Source organism: Pangasianodon hypophthalmus, chromosome 2 (assembly GCF_027358585.1).
Source record: "Pangasianodon hypophthalmus isolate fPanHyp1 chromosome 2, fPanHyp1.pri, whole genome shotgun sequence".
Classification (NCBI taxonomy): Eukaryota; Metazoa; Chordata; class Actinopteri; order Siluriformes; family Pangasiidae; genus Pangasianodon; species Pangasianodon hypophthalmus.
Window position 1 is genome coordinate 30707559 of NC_069711.1, and position 16647 is coordinate 30724205.

At 41.8% G+C, this 16647-nt stretch overlaps 1 protein-coding gene across 5 annotated transcripts in view; it reads right to left on the reverse strand.

The window, feature by feature from the left end:
* Positions 1–5652: 5652 nt before the first annotated feature.
* Positions 5653–16647, reverse strand: part of zeb2b (zinc finger E-box binding homeobox 2b) — an 84393-nt gene continuing 73398 nt past the window's right edge. For 3 of the 5 annotated variants that reach the window (XM_053227399.1, XM_053227397.1, XM_034311845.2), the window contains 5 exons: positions 15909–16123; positions 13387–13495; positions 11002–12992; positions 9246–9426; positions 5653–7737 (listed from right to left, as the gene is read on the reverse strand). In XM_053227399.1, coding sequence (XP_053083374.1) covers positions 7178–7737; positions 9246–9426; positions 11002–12992; positions 13387–13495; positions 15909–16123 — 3056 coding nt within the window. In that variant the 3' untranslated portion in view covers positions 5653–7177. The remainder of the gene's footprint in view (positions 7738–9245; positions 9427–11001; positions 12993–13386; positions 13496–15908; positions 16124–16647) is intronic. The other 2 variants (XM_053227400.1, XM_034311857.2) reach the window with 1 other exon arrangement.

A 16647-nucleotide genomic window follows, 5' to 3' on the forward strand; every position in this document is an offset into this window, starting at 1 on the left:
GAGAGAGAAAGCTTGTAGGTGATGAGACAAGGTGAGTATGACCTTATTAGCTAACAGAAGCAGAGCGCAGAGTGGAATCTTTATTTTTAGCATTTACGTTGAACTACTTGCATCGTATAATGAGATTATCTTCGACTCTACACCTGCTATTATCACTGTCGTCCTTGTAAAAAGAGAAAACTGGGTTCTTAGTGAGCTCACCTGGATAAATGAGGCTAATGAGGCAAAGATGTACTGGAAGACTAATCACACATTAAGCTCAGATTATATTAGATGATAAGAAATGACACGCAGCAGGTGTGGTTGAGCTCATGTGTTTTTACACAACCCTTCTTTTCTTTCTGTCTGTTCTTCTTTGCATTAACACCCGAATTCTGCAAATTTCTGACCAAAACACGATCATACAACCCCAAAAATCAAATTCAATCAGTAAATTAGAGTACACAGGTTGTCATAATTAAATGGGACAGCGTAACAGGTTGTGAGGTGAGACAGGATGCGAGTGCATAAAATTTGGTACATATTTTATCCATGAATAGTAGCAGAAGTCAAAACACAGGGTGGCAAAGATAAAAAAAGATAATCCATAATCAGACATTAGGAAAACATACAAGGGTCTAAACCAGAAGTATGTAGAACTAGGAAACATGGAAATCAAGCGTCAGACTCAAAAACATGATAAGACTTTGCACCGAACAATGACACAGAGAATACAAATAAGACAAGCTAATCAAGAACTAACACAAAACAGGTGAACACGATAAGATAACAAACCAATGACAGGACAGGGGCAGAGATAGGACTAGAACAAAAACTGAAACCATCAATCATGTTGTGTTTGTCACTTTTGGAAATTGTGACACAATTATTTTAATAATTAAAGAACGTTTGTTGAAAAATTTCTTATATAACATTTTCCACGTGCCCCAAACATAGGTGATGTTTGGTGGAACATTTGCTTTTTCACGTATGCACTTTTGGAGCAACAATGTTAATGGAAGTCTATCTCACTCAAAATATTTTCTGAAAATCCACATCAGATGTATCAGAGTGGATTAGGATGAATTATGAGTTACAAGGTAAAATCAAGAGTCCTTTAAGGAACCTAAAGCGTTCTTTGTTTTGTCCATCTGGGGTAACTCTTAAAGAACCACAGGGACAGCTCAATCCTGGACAATACGATGTGGTTTTGGTCATGTGGCACTTGTAAGTTGCTTTCTCACTGCAAATAGTATTCACTGTTTACAAAAAAAAAATAGATTTTTTTGGCTATTTGGCAAAAATATGTATTACCAGAAGCAAATGTCAGCCACCAAACATATCTCAGTTGACTTACTCCATTTGGAATAATAATGCTTTTGACTTAATCCTCGTAACTTGGAATTTCCAACCCTGACTAGGAAGAAAACACCCAGCAACTCAGAATCCCTACCCAAAAAGTCAGGAAGTTCTCCTCAACTCCGAGTTCTACAAGTGACTTCAAATCAACATGGCTGCTCACAGCATTAACAGTAAACAAAGTAGCATATCTTTCCTTTTATGTGAGTTATACTCTATATACTAGTATTGCTTTAGATCAGTCAAAATACAGACATATTAGTTTGTTAAATCTATAACACTGACGATACAGTTCACTGATTTGAGGAGGTTAATCCTGATCAATCATTAAAGTTAGCTGGCTAGCTTGTTGCTAACTACAGATGAACATGGAGTCGTCCATGTTTGTTTCTCATATTGTAGCTTGAACATGGGTCGAAAGTGACGCAATTCTGAGTTCCAACTTCCTACTTCCAAGTTAAGTCAAACATATCATGAGTGGACGCTATTCAAATTTGATTTTTCAGCCCAAAATGTAAAGTTTAGGTGTTTAGAGCGGTTTTATATCTTCTTATGGAAAAAGGGAGTGTTGGATCACGCGAGTAGCATTTTGTGCAGTCATTTGTCCCAGTCAATGTCGCTGACCTTCATAAGCCTGTGTGTGTGTATGTTTTAGACTTTACTGACAGTGCTACTCTCAGCGAAAAAAGAAAAGCCGGATTCTGCGATTATTAAGAGTCACACACACACACAGACTTGCAGACGTCTTCTCTACGGGGTGTATCGGTGTCCCAGTAGGACAGGTTTGTGTGTACTCTGGTTTGTTGTGTATTCTGGGTTCTTCTGCTGGCACTGCGAGTGACCACCTGCTCCGAGGGTCTCTCTCCTCCAGCCAGAGCAACAGCTGGCCTCTCTTCTAACACACCGATTGGCTAATCCCTGCTGGTCATCTCTCTCTTTTTTCCTCCTCTCTCTCCCCTCTCACACTTTCTTTTTTTTGCTGCTCCCTCACTCCAAGTGCCTGACATTGAACTGTCTCTGAATGTGCCAGATCTGAGTACATTCTGTACACACACACACACACACACACACACTGTCCTTCCCCTGGCTGCAGAATTCCAGAACCAGCATATGGAGTGTGTAAATAATTTAACGAGGTCAAAAGACTCGGACAGAGCTGGAAGCCTGACTCGGCTGAACTGGGACACGGCATCATGTAGGGCATGATGAAAAAAAAAAAATACTGCTCTTCACCGAGTGCAATTTCTAAATATTCAGTTTAGAGAAACACTGGGTTTCAACTTAATCTCCATTTCCTGTTACTACAGGGTGTGATTAGCATTGACAAGAATTTCAAACTCTACCAGTGTTGAATTCCCGGGTTTCTGATTGGTCGGAAGGTGATGATTAATTTCCTATAACCGCAGCTCTGACAGTAGTTCCCACTGCAAACCAAATCACAGGTTTATATTAATGTGATTGACACAATTAATGTAACAATTAACACAGGGATTTGTTTGGGAGACGTGAAACATAAATAGCTGTGTATTTGTGGAAGGAGTCTCCAGTGTCAGTGCTTTGTACCAGTCAGAGGTAAAGCTGTAATTTTTTGTAAGTTTTCCTCCATGGGAAGGACTTTATGCTTTTTGGTTTCTTGGTAACATGATATTTTTTTGTCTTATTGTCTTGAAGGAATGACTGCTACAACATTGTTCAACTTGATTCATGGACGTTCCACAACTATAAATGGATAAAAAATGTTAGAGTTAGGTGGTTCATGAATAGAAAATGACTAGCATTGGCAAATTGTTGAGGTGTAAGAGGAATAAAGCACTTCAGGATGTGTTGTTATTGGAAAATGATCAACTTCAGAGTGGCATCTATAACTCCATTACAGCACTGCATCCATTGTTGATTAATTTCCTATAACAGTTGTAGTTTCGAATAACTTTCAGTTTTTTTAACTTTGTTTTTCAGTTCTTTTCTCAGGAAAAGTGTTTGTAGTACAAAGCAGATGTCTTTAAAATGCTGGAGTATTCCTTTAAATTGAAGAGTGAAGCATTACATCAGAGCTGTAGTGCTGCATGACGTTTAAATATCCGAGATAAATGCCTAACTACACATCTTGAGTGCTTCAATAGTGTTGTAATGTTTTACAGCACATTTAGTGATGCAATATGATTGAGGTAAATTCCTCGATGTGGGCTGTAGGTAAAGACTTCATCGGCTCTGGGTGGTACTGATTCGATTGTGGTCTAGTGGTGAGGCAGATTGATGGGTGTTTTTACACGGGAAGATTTAAGGAGCGCACCAAGAGCCATGTTTCCCAGTCTACATGTCAGAGAACACACGGCCGAGCCAATAGCAACATTAGGTCACCCTTTACTGAGAGAGAGAGAGAGCCGGACGTGTGTGTGTGCGTGTGTGTGTGCGTGTGTGTGTGCGTGTGTGTGTGTGTGTGTGTGTGTGTGCGTGAGCAAGCTTTTATAACATGGTGGGGACCAAATGTTCCATCAAAGATAGGAATATCTGACAGTTTTGATTGTGTGGACATTCAGCTGGTCTCCATAAGGTCTCCATCTTTCTTTTTCTTTCTTTCTTTCTTTCTTAAATTAACTGCTGTTTTTATTTTTTTTTAAATGAGATGATGTTAAGGTAAGGGTAAGATTTCGGAGAAGGCATTACATTAATTAGCTGCATTATTGTCAATCAAATGACCTCACAAGGATAACATGGTGTGTGCGTGTGTGTGTAGAATGAAGTTTTCCTAAAGGGGACCAGCCAAATATTCCCACAAGGATTATAATATCTGTCAGTTTTGACCTTGTGGGGACATTTGGCTGGAGCCCGTAAGGAAAATATCTTTCTTTCATTTTTTTGTTTGTTTCTTTCATTTCTTTCTTTCTTACTTTTTAAAATCAAAACTGCAGCTATGTCAATGAAAGGTCCTCACAAGTGTAGCATGACAAACATGTGTGCATGTGTATGTGTGTGTGTGTGTGTGTGTGTGCATGTGTGTGTTGTGAGTCCTAAAGAAAATGTGCAAATCTTACTGAGCTGCAGGCAGTGAATCATCAGAAGAGAACGACTCCAAACATACCACAAAGCTGGCCAGTGCTCTCTCTCTCTCTCTCTCTCTCTCTCTCACTCACTAACTCACTCACACACGCACACATACACACACACACACACCCACACAGAGTGGTTCATATAAGCATTTACTCTCCTATTAGATCCCTAAACTGACATTGCAGACTTTTTAAAAGATGTTAAAACCTGACCCCGGCAGATGTTGTCTTACCTGGGACAGCTGTGTACAAAGGCCACAGTCGCTCCCATTACATCAGGAAGCGTGAACCCCAATCCACCAGGCTGGATCTCACACTCAGCATGGAGTTAATGCTGCATTGTCTGAGAGCGCGTTATAAAACCGAGAGGCACAAATGGAAATTCCAGAGCGCTCCAAAAAAACAATGGCTGCATGATGTCACTCGGGCTGGCACTTCTACAAACAGAGAAAAAAAACTGGAGCTCTCGGCTTCTTAATAAAAAACATAAACCAAGGCTGGGCTTGATGAAAACTGTGACATCGCAGCTTGGAAAACGGAGCCTTCGTGATTAAAATAAGCACCTCCGCTTCCTCATATATCTCAGAGCATCACGCGTGTGTGTGTGTGTGAGTGTGTGTGTGTGTGTGTGAGTGTGCGTGAGTGTGTGTGAGTGATAGGTGGACTGAGATCAGGTAAAAGAGAGGTTCCAGAGTGCATCATTGCACAGTTTGGTTTCTATCTCACTACTTTCATCAGCTTCGTTTGATGTGTTCTTTAATATGCATCTCCTGCGAGACGCTTCTTTTCTCCTTTCTCCTGCAATTCATCTTTTATTTTTCTTTCATTCGTTCCTTCTCGCTTCCTGTCTTTCATACAGAGAAGGTCATTTTATACCTTATGCACTAATTACTGCACAAAAATTAAATAGCAGGTTTTGCTTTTAAATACATTTTTCAGAATACTCTTTATTCAGAAATAAACAGTATTCAGAATTTTCTTTAATTTAGTATTTATAGAATTATAGAATCTTTAGTACAGATTGTTATTTTGTAAATGAAATTTTATAAAATGCATAATAAAAAATGTAATATTATAAAATTAACCAAACATTATTCTGTGATGTAGAAGCTACATAAAATATCCTACATATATCAATTATAAACCATAATTATCACCAACACTGATATATAGTTAATTATATATCTTAATAATTTAAGACAAAATAAGACACAATTAATATATATTTACAAATATAGTAAAGCAATAAAGATGCCGTGTCACATCGTTTGATTTGGCTACGTTTATTCGAGCATGGTCATTTCCAAGAGGAATTACAAATTAAAAATTCAATAATACTTTTACAAAGACATTTCAGGAAAGATTCTTTTTTTCTCTCATGGTATAATACATTGTATTTATTTTAACAGTCCCTCTTCATTTTTTATTTAAAAAAAAGAAAAACAAGATGAAGAAAGTGGAATATTTTTTTTTCCTCAGTCGAAAATACAGTGTTTCACAATATTGTATCAAAAGTTCCCAAATTTGGAATTTTTCCAGTAAACTGGAAAAAGAAAAAGAAAAAAAAACAAGAAAAGAAAGAAGCTGAAAATTCGCATTTCACAATTAATGTCTCAAAACACAATAAATGCTCTCTTTACGTAAAATTTGCCCAAGTGATCTTCATGTTTCATTTTTACTAAAATATATCTATATATTGAAGAACTATAATACTGTACACTACAGTATGAAATAAATAAAATTAGGAAATACAAAATGGGCCACATAAATAAAATGTTATTTAAACTGACATAATAAAATGAATCGACTTTTTTGTTGGAGAGAAATGGTTTGGTGTAATACTGATAAAAAAAAGGGGAAAAAAAAGGAACGGAAAATTGCACAAACATGATGTAAACTAAAGAACGAGTGCCTATTCTGCTAATACTGAGGAGGAGGAGGAGGAGAAATCTTCATCTGGACGCTGACGTTGGCGAGAGCAACACCACGTCCGTCCTCCTTTAACACTGTACAAGGATGGCACTTGTAGAAACACACAGATTAAAAGGTTTGCATATAAGGCTTTGTTTTTTTTTTTTCTTTAATCTTCTCTAATACAAAAGAAAATGACTTTACAAAGGCTTTCTCCTTCATCACTGCCTTCTTCCTTCATCTGTCTCCACTCTGGACCGTTTCACTTGCTCTACACAGTCTGTTTAAGACTTTAAAAACCGGTATCGATTTAAGATCCTTCACGTCGAGTAAAAATTGCGGAGGCCTAAAAACATGTGGCTAGCTGAGTAAACACCGGGGTGAAGAACGGCAAAGGGCACAGTGGGAGCGAGAGAATTTATAATACTGACAACCTGCAGCAAACACGCCGCAGCCTCTTCTTTTTTTCTTCAACACTATAAATATACATAGGCAATACTTTTTTATTATTTTTGTAGTGATTATAGAAGCGGAGTGCAATTTTTTTTTTTTGTACAAGTTACTAGTTTTGTGCTATAAATACTATGGAACACAGGGTTTTTTTTAAGATGGTAGCACCACACATAGTTTTTAGGCCTTAATACTGTACATTAAAAAAAAAAAAAAAACATATTTCATTTGTTTCATTTTTGCATAATGCAGCTTCTCACCCGTTTCCCCCTCCCCTCCCTGACTGGATTCCTTCCTTTTTTTGATCAGTCTGGCGCAAATCCAGAAGCTCGTGTGCGTCCGTCTGGTCAGGTGGCCACCGAAAGAAAAAAGTCAACCAAAAATGAAAAGACGTGGAGGGGACGTTTGTAGAACACAACACAGTAGTCTTATTAGACGCCGTCCTCAGGGTTGTCCTCGTGGTCCGATTTGGTTTTGCCGTCCAGCGAGCTGTCGTCCATCGAGTGCTCGCCGTTCTCCTCTTCATCCCGTGCTGTGTCCAGGTCCGTGTCTATGCTCTTGTTCTCACTCTCCTCTTCTTCTTCCTCCTCGAACTCGTCCTCCCTGCGCCCCAGCTTGCCGTAGGTTCCGTCCGGCTCTTTGGTGCCGCCGTTGATGCCGTCGCGCAGGATGGGATCGCGCTCTTGGTGCTCGGGGTATCCGGGAGACGTCAGGCCCTGAAGAAAGGCCCGGTTCATGAGGAGCTCGCTGGGTTCAAGGCGCCCCTTGTCACGTGCCTCTCTCTCAGCCGCCTCGCGTTCCTCGGCCTCCCGTTTGCAGTAGGAGTAGCGGTGGTTCATGTGCTGCGAATACGAGCCCGAATGTGAGAAGCGCTTGCCACACTTGTCGCACTGGTACGGCTTCTCGCCCGAGTGCAGGCGCGAGTGTTCAATCAGGTGGTGCTTGTGCTTGAACGCCTTCTTGCAGATCTGGCACTGGTGCGGCCTTTTACCTGCGGAGACACACAACGAAAACGCGACGCTTTGAGTCCAAATTTGTACCTCAGAAACTCTAAACAAAATGTCGTACTCAAAAATGATGTGGAAAAGGGTGAAATCAAATGACTGTGATGAAAAAAATGAACAAATGTAACTTTATATATAGATATATATACATATATGTTATGAAGTGCTTGCATGTTTGTCTACTCTGGATTCAATTCTGGGATGTCACACACACACACACACATACACACACCAGCACGATCAGTGCGAGTGTTTGTAAGTTTACTTTCTGAAATTCCCTCCTAGAGGTGAAGCATGAGAGAGCGGAAACACACACACTTTGGGGTTTTTCAGCAGAACAGCCTCGCTGCCAGAAATGCAACATAAATAAACCGGCGCAAAACCAAACAAACACGCCGACCGCTGCAAAGGAACAAACAAATAAAAGCTGAAATTGAACTGCAGTCTCCTACGGTGGCTCTGCGCCGCACATGGTGATGCAGATTGGTAGAGCAATCCCTCTTGTTTTTTTTGTTTTTTTTTCCCCCTGTGACGGGAAATTTGGAATGCTATTGGATGCAGTGGGAAAGCAGAAGATCGGCTATTGATGGGGTGAGATTTCATGACATCATATTCTGAAAGATGCGACTAAATTAACCAAAACACTGGGAGAAAAGGGGCAAGTCAGGGGGTATATCCGTCCCCCAAACCTTCCTCTGTTCGTTTGGATTTAGAACAACTGAGCACAATCAGGCCGTATGTTTGACACAGATCACACACACGCTCTTTGGCATTTCACCGGACCCAAGATAGCACTCGTGAAGTGGCGCACTTGAACATACACATCTGGCCAATCGCTCACCACAAATAGCACAGGAATGCTGCGTACCACCATGCCGTACACCTCCGAGAAAGAGGGAGATGGTATTCTTGCCAACAGATTCTTCAACCAGTATGGTGTGATGCAATCGAGTGAAAGAATAGAGGCGTGGAGAAATAGACATCTCGCTTTTCTTACCCCACCACTCTGATGTATAATATACGATCGAACCAATTAAAAAGAAAAGACTATGAGTATTACAGATAAAGGTTAAAGATCATCTCAGTTTGATGTAGTGTGCATTTGTCTGTGATATCTGATGAAATGCCAAAAGAGAGAGTTATGTAAGTATTAGAAGTAGAATTGAACTTGGTCAATTGAATGAATAAGAAAACAAGGATTTAAAAAAAATCTGTCTGTTTACTAATCTTGTTATTATATTCCTCATATTTTCCCAACTATAACTCCTCTTACCCTGTCAATAGGAAAGAAATAAGTTAGTTTTCCATTCACATCCAACTAAAAAAAAGTGAACAACGAAACCGAACTCGGAAACGGAAAATAAGCAGGGGAGAAAAGAACAAAAAAAAAAAAAGAAAGGACTACTAAGAGGAAAAAACAGGGGAGTTTAATTAGACAAACAGGAAGTAAAATAAATAAGCATGGGGTAAAATAAGTGTCTGGAACAGTATGTACCTGTGTGCTCATATTTGTGTCTTAGGAGGGAACTGCTCTTCTGGAATGTTTTGTCGCAAAGGTCACACGCGTACATACCACTTTCTGTTTTCTTAATCTTCTTCCGGGACAGACAGGCGTCTGAGTCTGTCATGTCATCCAGGCTGGAGAGATAGTCTGGCGTGCCGTCAAGCAACTCCCCCTGAAAAACAGAATGATATACGGTTTAGAAGGTTTTAATTGTATCCCGTAGTGATAATACTGGCTTTATATGAGTCTATTTAAATATCAAACAAATAGAAAAGTGATCTCAACCACTTTTATTATTTCCTTGCATGATTTTTTATTAATGAAACTGAAAAATCTCAGCCGTGGATTCATTACGCAGCCTACATTTGCACTACAGCCCATCTTCTAAATTAAACATTAAAATGTTTGTGACTAGAAAATGCATAAAAAGGCCGGATATTACAAATGAGCTCTCTCTCTTTCTCCGCATACGCTTAATATCACCTTTCTCCATATATTTGCATTCAAATTTGGTTTAATTTTATACATGAAAGAGTATTAATGCTATATTTATCTGCTCTTTCTTTACAGAGAAGATTACCCCGATAGGCTAAAACTTCAATTAATGAGGAAAAAAAAGTATTATTGCATTAGAGGGTCATAATAATAAGAGAAAGCCTTGGCAGGGCATATTGCCACAGTCTTCTAATTTCCAAGCGGTAATGATTAAATCAAGAGGTGCACTAAATGACCAAAATTGTGTAGCGCCGTTGCCCTCATTAAGAGTACTTGCTCCGGTCTGACAATGATTCTCAGACATGGCTATGCCGGGCTTTTTAAGAGAGCCACGCTATCATTCTGCAATCAATTTGAGCTAAATGCCCGTAGCTGTATTTTTAAAATCTAATTTAATAACTTAGAATAGGAAACATTATTAATACTTTTTTATCAGAACGGTTCCCTCTATGTTAAACAGCCTTCAGCGCTGTGCTGTAATGAACACGGCGAGCGTGCATTATTAATCCACATGTTCAAACTCATTTTGGCTTTTCTCTCTTTAGAGATACAAAAGAAACAGAGAGAATGGGGGAAACAGAGATACAGAAAGATGGGAGAACTGGCAGAGGAGGGGAAAAAGACTGCTTGTGAAGTGAACACTAAGCCAGAGTCTTTGAGAGTCTTAAGGGTTCATTGTAAGTCATTAACTCTCACTTTCGTGTCTGTTACTTGAGTCCTCACACCTGAGAGGAGAAACGTGGGGGTAGATGACTAGAGGAGCTACACACACTCACACACACAAAGTACACACACATCATGACAAAAACGCACACACACACACACACACACACACACACAACAGGCACAGATGCAGCTTGACACAGCGAGGAGTGCTCGGAGCATCTGGCACGGCAACGCTTCCTGCCCTCATCCACTCAGACGCTAGACACTGGAGTCTGGTAACACAAGCCCTCCCTCGTCATGAACGCTAAAACTGCCATTCAGTGCTAATGCTAATGACGCGTGCTACAGGAGCTAGCAGTGCTACAGGCCACTGTGCAGCTGTTTGTCTATTCTATCTCACTCTCTTGCCTCTCTAACATTTATCCCTCACTGTGCTCTTCCGCAGCTGAAGGCGGCGGCAGGTGAGCTCTTCTCTCTCACTCTAAGTACCTTTTAATTAGCGGCAGAAAGATCCAGCATGCACTACAGGAACACAGGCATTGAGCGGAGGGGAAAAAAGAGATACAGGAACTCAAGGATTGTTTACCTGGAACCCTGGCTTCCGCTGGTACTTTCTCCGCTGCTGTATCTCAGCGAAGCTGGCAGCTCCTGCTGCGTAGGTGTAGGCCATGTGTGGCAGGAAGCCCATCTGGTCAAGCGTGGGGTAGGGCCGGAGCCCCGGGAGACTGGCCTGAACTGGGGGCATGAAAGTGGCTGGTGGGAACGCACTTTGAGGGGGTAAGGAAGTGTACAGAGGTTTGGCAGAGAAAGGGTTAATGCCAAACATGGGGCTAGTGCTTTTTTCCAGGTTACCATTGTGGCTCCCAAACTCTTTCTTGGACAGGTATGCAAGATTGAGTGGCTCCTCCAAGTGTTCCCGGGGTGATGTAATGGGATTGTGGTCTAAGGGGACACTGCTGGGCTTGGGCCGGCTCTTGACAGAAAGCACGTGTTTGGGTTCTTTCATGAGCTTTGGTAGCGAGAGGTCCAGTGGCTCTGCCTGCAGGTCCTCGGATGTGAAGCTGTTGGGCGTGTAAGAGCTGCTGTGGGAGTTCTTGGAGGAGGCTGAGGACAGATTCAAAGGAGATGGCGTGTTGCTCCTGGAGTGGTCCAACTTCTCACCAAGTTGCCTGGGGCCAGGGAAGTGGGGTGTTTTAGAAAGCCTGAGGGGGATGTCACAGTTGTTGATGTTGTTATGTAGCTCGGGGGTGGCGGGCGACGTCATTCGGTCCATAGTTTTGACCAAAGATAGAGGGGAACGAGCATTCATGGAGTCCTTATTGGGCATGTGGTTAGTGGCAGGCAGACCAATCTCCATATTGCTCCTATCTAAAGGAGGTGTTCTAGAATTGGCATACTGGTATACCTTTCTCTGCTCGAACCACTCTTTCACAAATTCCTGAGGAAGGCCGACTGCTATCGAGATCTTCAGTAGTTCCTCTGAGTTGGGCTCCATGTTCATGGCAAAGTATGCTTTGAGCACTGACATGTGGTCCTTGTAAGGGTTAAGGGGGCTAGTAATGCCCTTCTCAGAGATGATTGGGGATAACAAATAGGCATGCTTCTCTGAGAACATGCCCTGCTTGTTAGGCGTGATGTTTTCATTGGGCTGCAGTACAGCTTTTATTTCTTCATTCATCTTACACAGGTACCTCTCGTGCTGATGCAATGGAATGGGACCTGGGAAAGTTTCTTTGCAATACTGGCAAGAAAAGGGTGTAAACATTAAATTGTTCTCATGCATCTTCTCCTCTGTACCTAAATCTATCGTATGATTAGACTTCTCTTTCTTGATATTGCTAATTTGTCTCTTAGAGTCTGTGGTCAAGCTCTGGAGGCAAGCTTTGGCTTCATTGACCTTCTCAAGTGTGTAGTCAATGATGCTCTTGGTTGCGCCATTGTGGCTGATGACTGGAAGACCTGTCTGGGGGCCCCCGGGTGATCCCAGCCCTGCCTTCTTCTCCTCAATTTGGGAGCCCAGCTCCTTCATGTAGGCCTTCAGTTTGGAAAGTTCCTCCGGCTTGCAGTCCATCTTCTGTCGACATACTGTGTTGTCCACAATCTGAAGCACCTTCTGCACCTCGGTCAAGTTGTTCCCTAAAGATGGGTACCCCAGAATTTGTCCTTCCATGCTCATTCCTAAGTGCTGGAGGGGACTCTGGGAGTTGGGAGCACTTAGTGGGCTCCCTCCACTCAGCCCACCATTCAGGAAGGGGCCTGGTGTACCATAGCCATGTGAGGCCATCATCAGCTTATAGTCGTTGATGTCCAGTGGTTCCGATTTAATGTTGAGGTGATTGGACTGCTCATGGAGGCCGAGGGGCTTGCCATTTTCCAGCTTGTGTCTTAGCTGGCTGATGGCAGTGTTGGTTGGAGAGGAAGAGGCAGAGGTTGGAGAGGAGCCGGGCTTCATGTTGTTCCTCATCCTGCCATTGACTGTGATCAGGCCAATGCACTTCTTACTACTGATGTGAGAACTGTAGGACCCAGAGTGAGAGAAGCGCTTCTTACAATTTGGGCATTCATACGGTTTTTCCCCTGAAAGGCAGACAGAAAACACATTAGAATCCTGCATATATACAGTATATATATATATAAAATGGTTATATTCCAGAAGTGCTGCATTGTATATGAATAATGCATCCTTCCTAGAACAAAATCTAATAACAATCAATACTGGGCTAAAAAGAGAATCAAATATAACTGCTTTATATAATGATTAACAAAGTAAAGCATCTGGCATTCTGATTAAACTGTTCCCTTTTGAGTGAGATGGGCCAAAGCCAACAAAACAACACAATTCATCCTTTGTAAGCGAGCAGAGAGAAAAAAACAACAGAGATTGATTTTTGTACATCTTCTGAAGTACAGAACAATCTTAACTGGAGGTAATGAATATTCAAAGAGAGCGCATGGGCCCATTGCTACCCACCACTGTGGATCCGCAGGTGCTCCTTCAGATGGTGCTTGTATTTGAAGGCCTTGCCACATTCTGTGCATTTGAACTTGCGGTTGCCAGCTCCCTGGTTCAGCAGTTGGTGCTGAGGAAGAGAGGGTATTTACATGAGCTCCTCACAAACAGAACAGAGGAAGAGTTTGGTACATAACCACAATCAGCGCATAGCACAACATGCCAAATGGCTCACGTTGTAATGCAGCATCTTGCTTTTCTTGCAGCTTCACTGAGCCAGCACGAGTGTGGCCATGATAATAGAGAACTACATACCTTTTAATTTCCTGACTTGCGTGCCAGCGAAGCACGGCTTTAGAATCTGGCAGCACTGAGAAATAAATAAAAGGCTCCTTTTTTAAAAGAGTTTTTCCCTCATTAGAGAAGGCAATCTATTCCACTTTAATTAATTTGGGATAATCACTCGGACGAGATCCTGCATATTTAACGAAGCCTTCTCTCAATGTACCTGAAAATAAAGTTAATTATTCAAAAAAGGTGGGCTTGGGTAAATGTTACAGTTTGATAATTGGAAGTGAATTTCCAGGACGTTTAAACTCTTTAATAACACACGAGTACAGCACGTAGGTCGTTCTGTTCAAAAGATAAAACTGCACCAATTTGCAATTCAAAGCAGGGCCCCATGGAAGAAAAAAAAATCTAAATATAATGGCGATAACAACAACAACAATACGGCGTGTAAGTGTGGGGAAGCAGTGGCACACCAGGCGTGCACAATTAATTCTGAGTGGGAGGTGAATATGTTAAATGGCTGGGAGAACACAAAGGGTATGCAAGCGGTGGCGAGTGGAGCCGCCCATGATCTGCTCTGACAACTGGGCTCGCATTCCGGCAGGAGACAGATGGCGTAAAGGCAGGACACAGGGAGGATTGTTCAAACAGCAGCAACCTTCCGAGATCAAGCGGGGAGCCAAGCGGCTCTGCGCCAGGGAGGGACCCCACTACTCGCTCGTATGTTGCTGAGTTGCATAAACAAACAGCAACAGCTGCTTTACCCCCCTGAACACCACCACTACCAACCACCACCAATACCCCCAATGCCTTCTCCTCTTATGAACACCCCATGAGGATGGAGGTAGGGTTTAGCTGTGCCACCATTAACATGATCCTTTTGCTTTAATTGTGAATGGCAGTGCAGAATGAGGGGGCTTTTTCAGCCCCATGTGACGTGTTAGCCATGTTGTGGGCGGAGGACCTGATTGAGTATTTGCATATGATTGGCTGACAGTGAGTAACTCCCCACGCTGTATGATTTGGCAAGACTGGTAAGCGTTCTTACTGTAAATTAGTGAAGAAAATTGGGGAAAACCCTCGTAATGCTCTAACACAGTGTGACTCATGTGACTCATGTTGTTCTCGAGTTAGTCATGAAGTGTGTATTTGTTTGTGTTTAATATAGAAATGCGAGGTGGTGGGGGGAGGAGTGACCATAAAATGACTAAACAGGAAATCAGAGGGTGTAGAAACCCTCAAAAGCAGCCGCCAATCATGCCGGTGCATTTGGACTACGCTGATTTCAACACTATCTGATTTTAGCATAATGACAAAAAATGAAGTGGGACCAGGGGGACCATTTAACAGGAAAGTCTTTCTATGTGAAGGAAGTACGCAAACAAAAAAACAATAAATAGGAAGTAATTTGTGGATTAGCAGGGTACACGAGGAGAATGGGCCATCTGCTCGTGTTTTGAGCAGACTGGGGAAGGCAGGTGAGCAAGCTGCCAGTCCACATTGTATTAAATCACTCCGTTAGAGCTGGAACATTATCTCACGCAGATGAAAGACAACTGCAACATGCCGCATGAGCCGAATAGCAAACAATTAAATGGAGAATTTTGATGCGCCGCTTCATCTGGGGATCGTTTGCTGCGGTTCTGCAACTGAACCAGGAGAGCGACTCGCCTGTACACCGAATAATTGAACAAATAATTTTGCTCTACCTGCCATTTAAGCCAATGTTTGTATTTCCAAAAATGTAGACTATGCTATCTAATTGGCTGATGCACTGATTTTTAAAGAACATTAACAAAAAAATTAGAGTAAATTTAAAGCGCAGATGAAATTTCTAAATTGGAAATTAAAACAATCATTCGATCGTGAACATAAGACTGCAGAATCATATGAGCAGGCCATCAAAAAGCCATTTAGGCCTCTATTAAGGCTATTACCAGTAAAAGATCTGCATCTTCAAAATGCCATGAAAAATTAATAACGATCGCCAATCAAAATGATCTCTTTTCTTCATGGGAATACAGCACATTAGAAATAATGTATAAAGTCAGGGGCCGTATATATGTGTGGCAGGGAGAGCATGAGAGAGAGAGAGAGTTAATGAAAGGCTGGCAAATTGAGAGGGTGCACGATAGAAGAGCGGAGCTGGCAGCGGAAAGAGAAAGAGTGAGATGGAGGGAGAGAGCGGATGAGAGAGTGAGCACATGAGCAAAATACAGTAAGGGAGGGAGGGCAGGGCATGTGACGCTCACCTGATCTCGTCCAGGCTTGTGCGTGGCCATATGTCTCTCCAGCTGAGTGCGGTAAGCAAAGGAGTAGTTGCACAGAGGGCAGGCGAAGTTCTCCTCGTTCTTCTCGTGCCGGTACTTGATGTGCTCCTTCAGGGAAGTCAAGCGCTTGTAACCCCGGTCGCAGTAGGGGCAGGTCAACAGTTGGGCGAAAGCATCTGGCGTTCCAGGTTGCAGGTCTGTGGTGGAGAAAAAGAATGAGGGAAAGAGAGAGAGAGTGAGTGAGTGAGTGAAGGAGGGAGGAAGGATGGGAAGGGGCAGTGGGCCAAAAGGTCAGCAAATCAATGGCAGCTAATTGGCGCTATGCCCAGACTGGTATGGGAGGTATCTCTACAATCTGCTATACTGAGTGCCATCGTCAGGCCTGGCACTGGTAACCCTACACACACTCACTCACACACACACACAGACACACACACACACTAATAAGTACACACACTAATGCTTGATCACACAGTTTGCTGAGCATTGCACATACATTAAAAAAGAGAGAAACAATAAATAAATAAAATAAATAAAAATCAATAATAATAAAATTACTACTTCTAATAATAAGAAGAAAAAGAATTATTTATGTATTAATTAATTTATTTATTGTACAAACAAACAAATAAATAAATAAATTAATTAATTAATTAAATAATGCATTAAAAACAATACTCAAAAAAACATAATAACGATAATGCATAAATATATTTAAAAA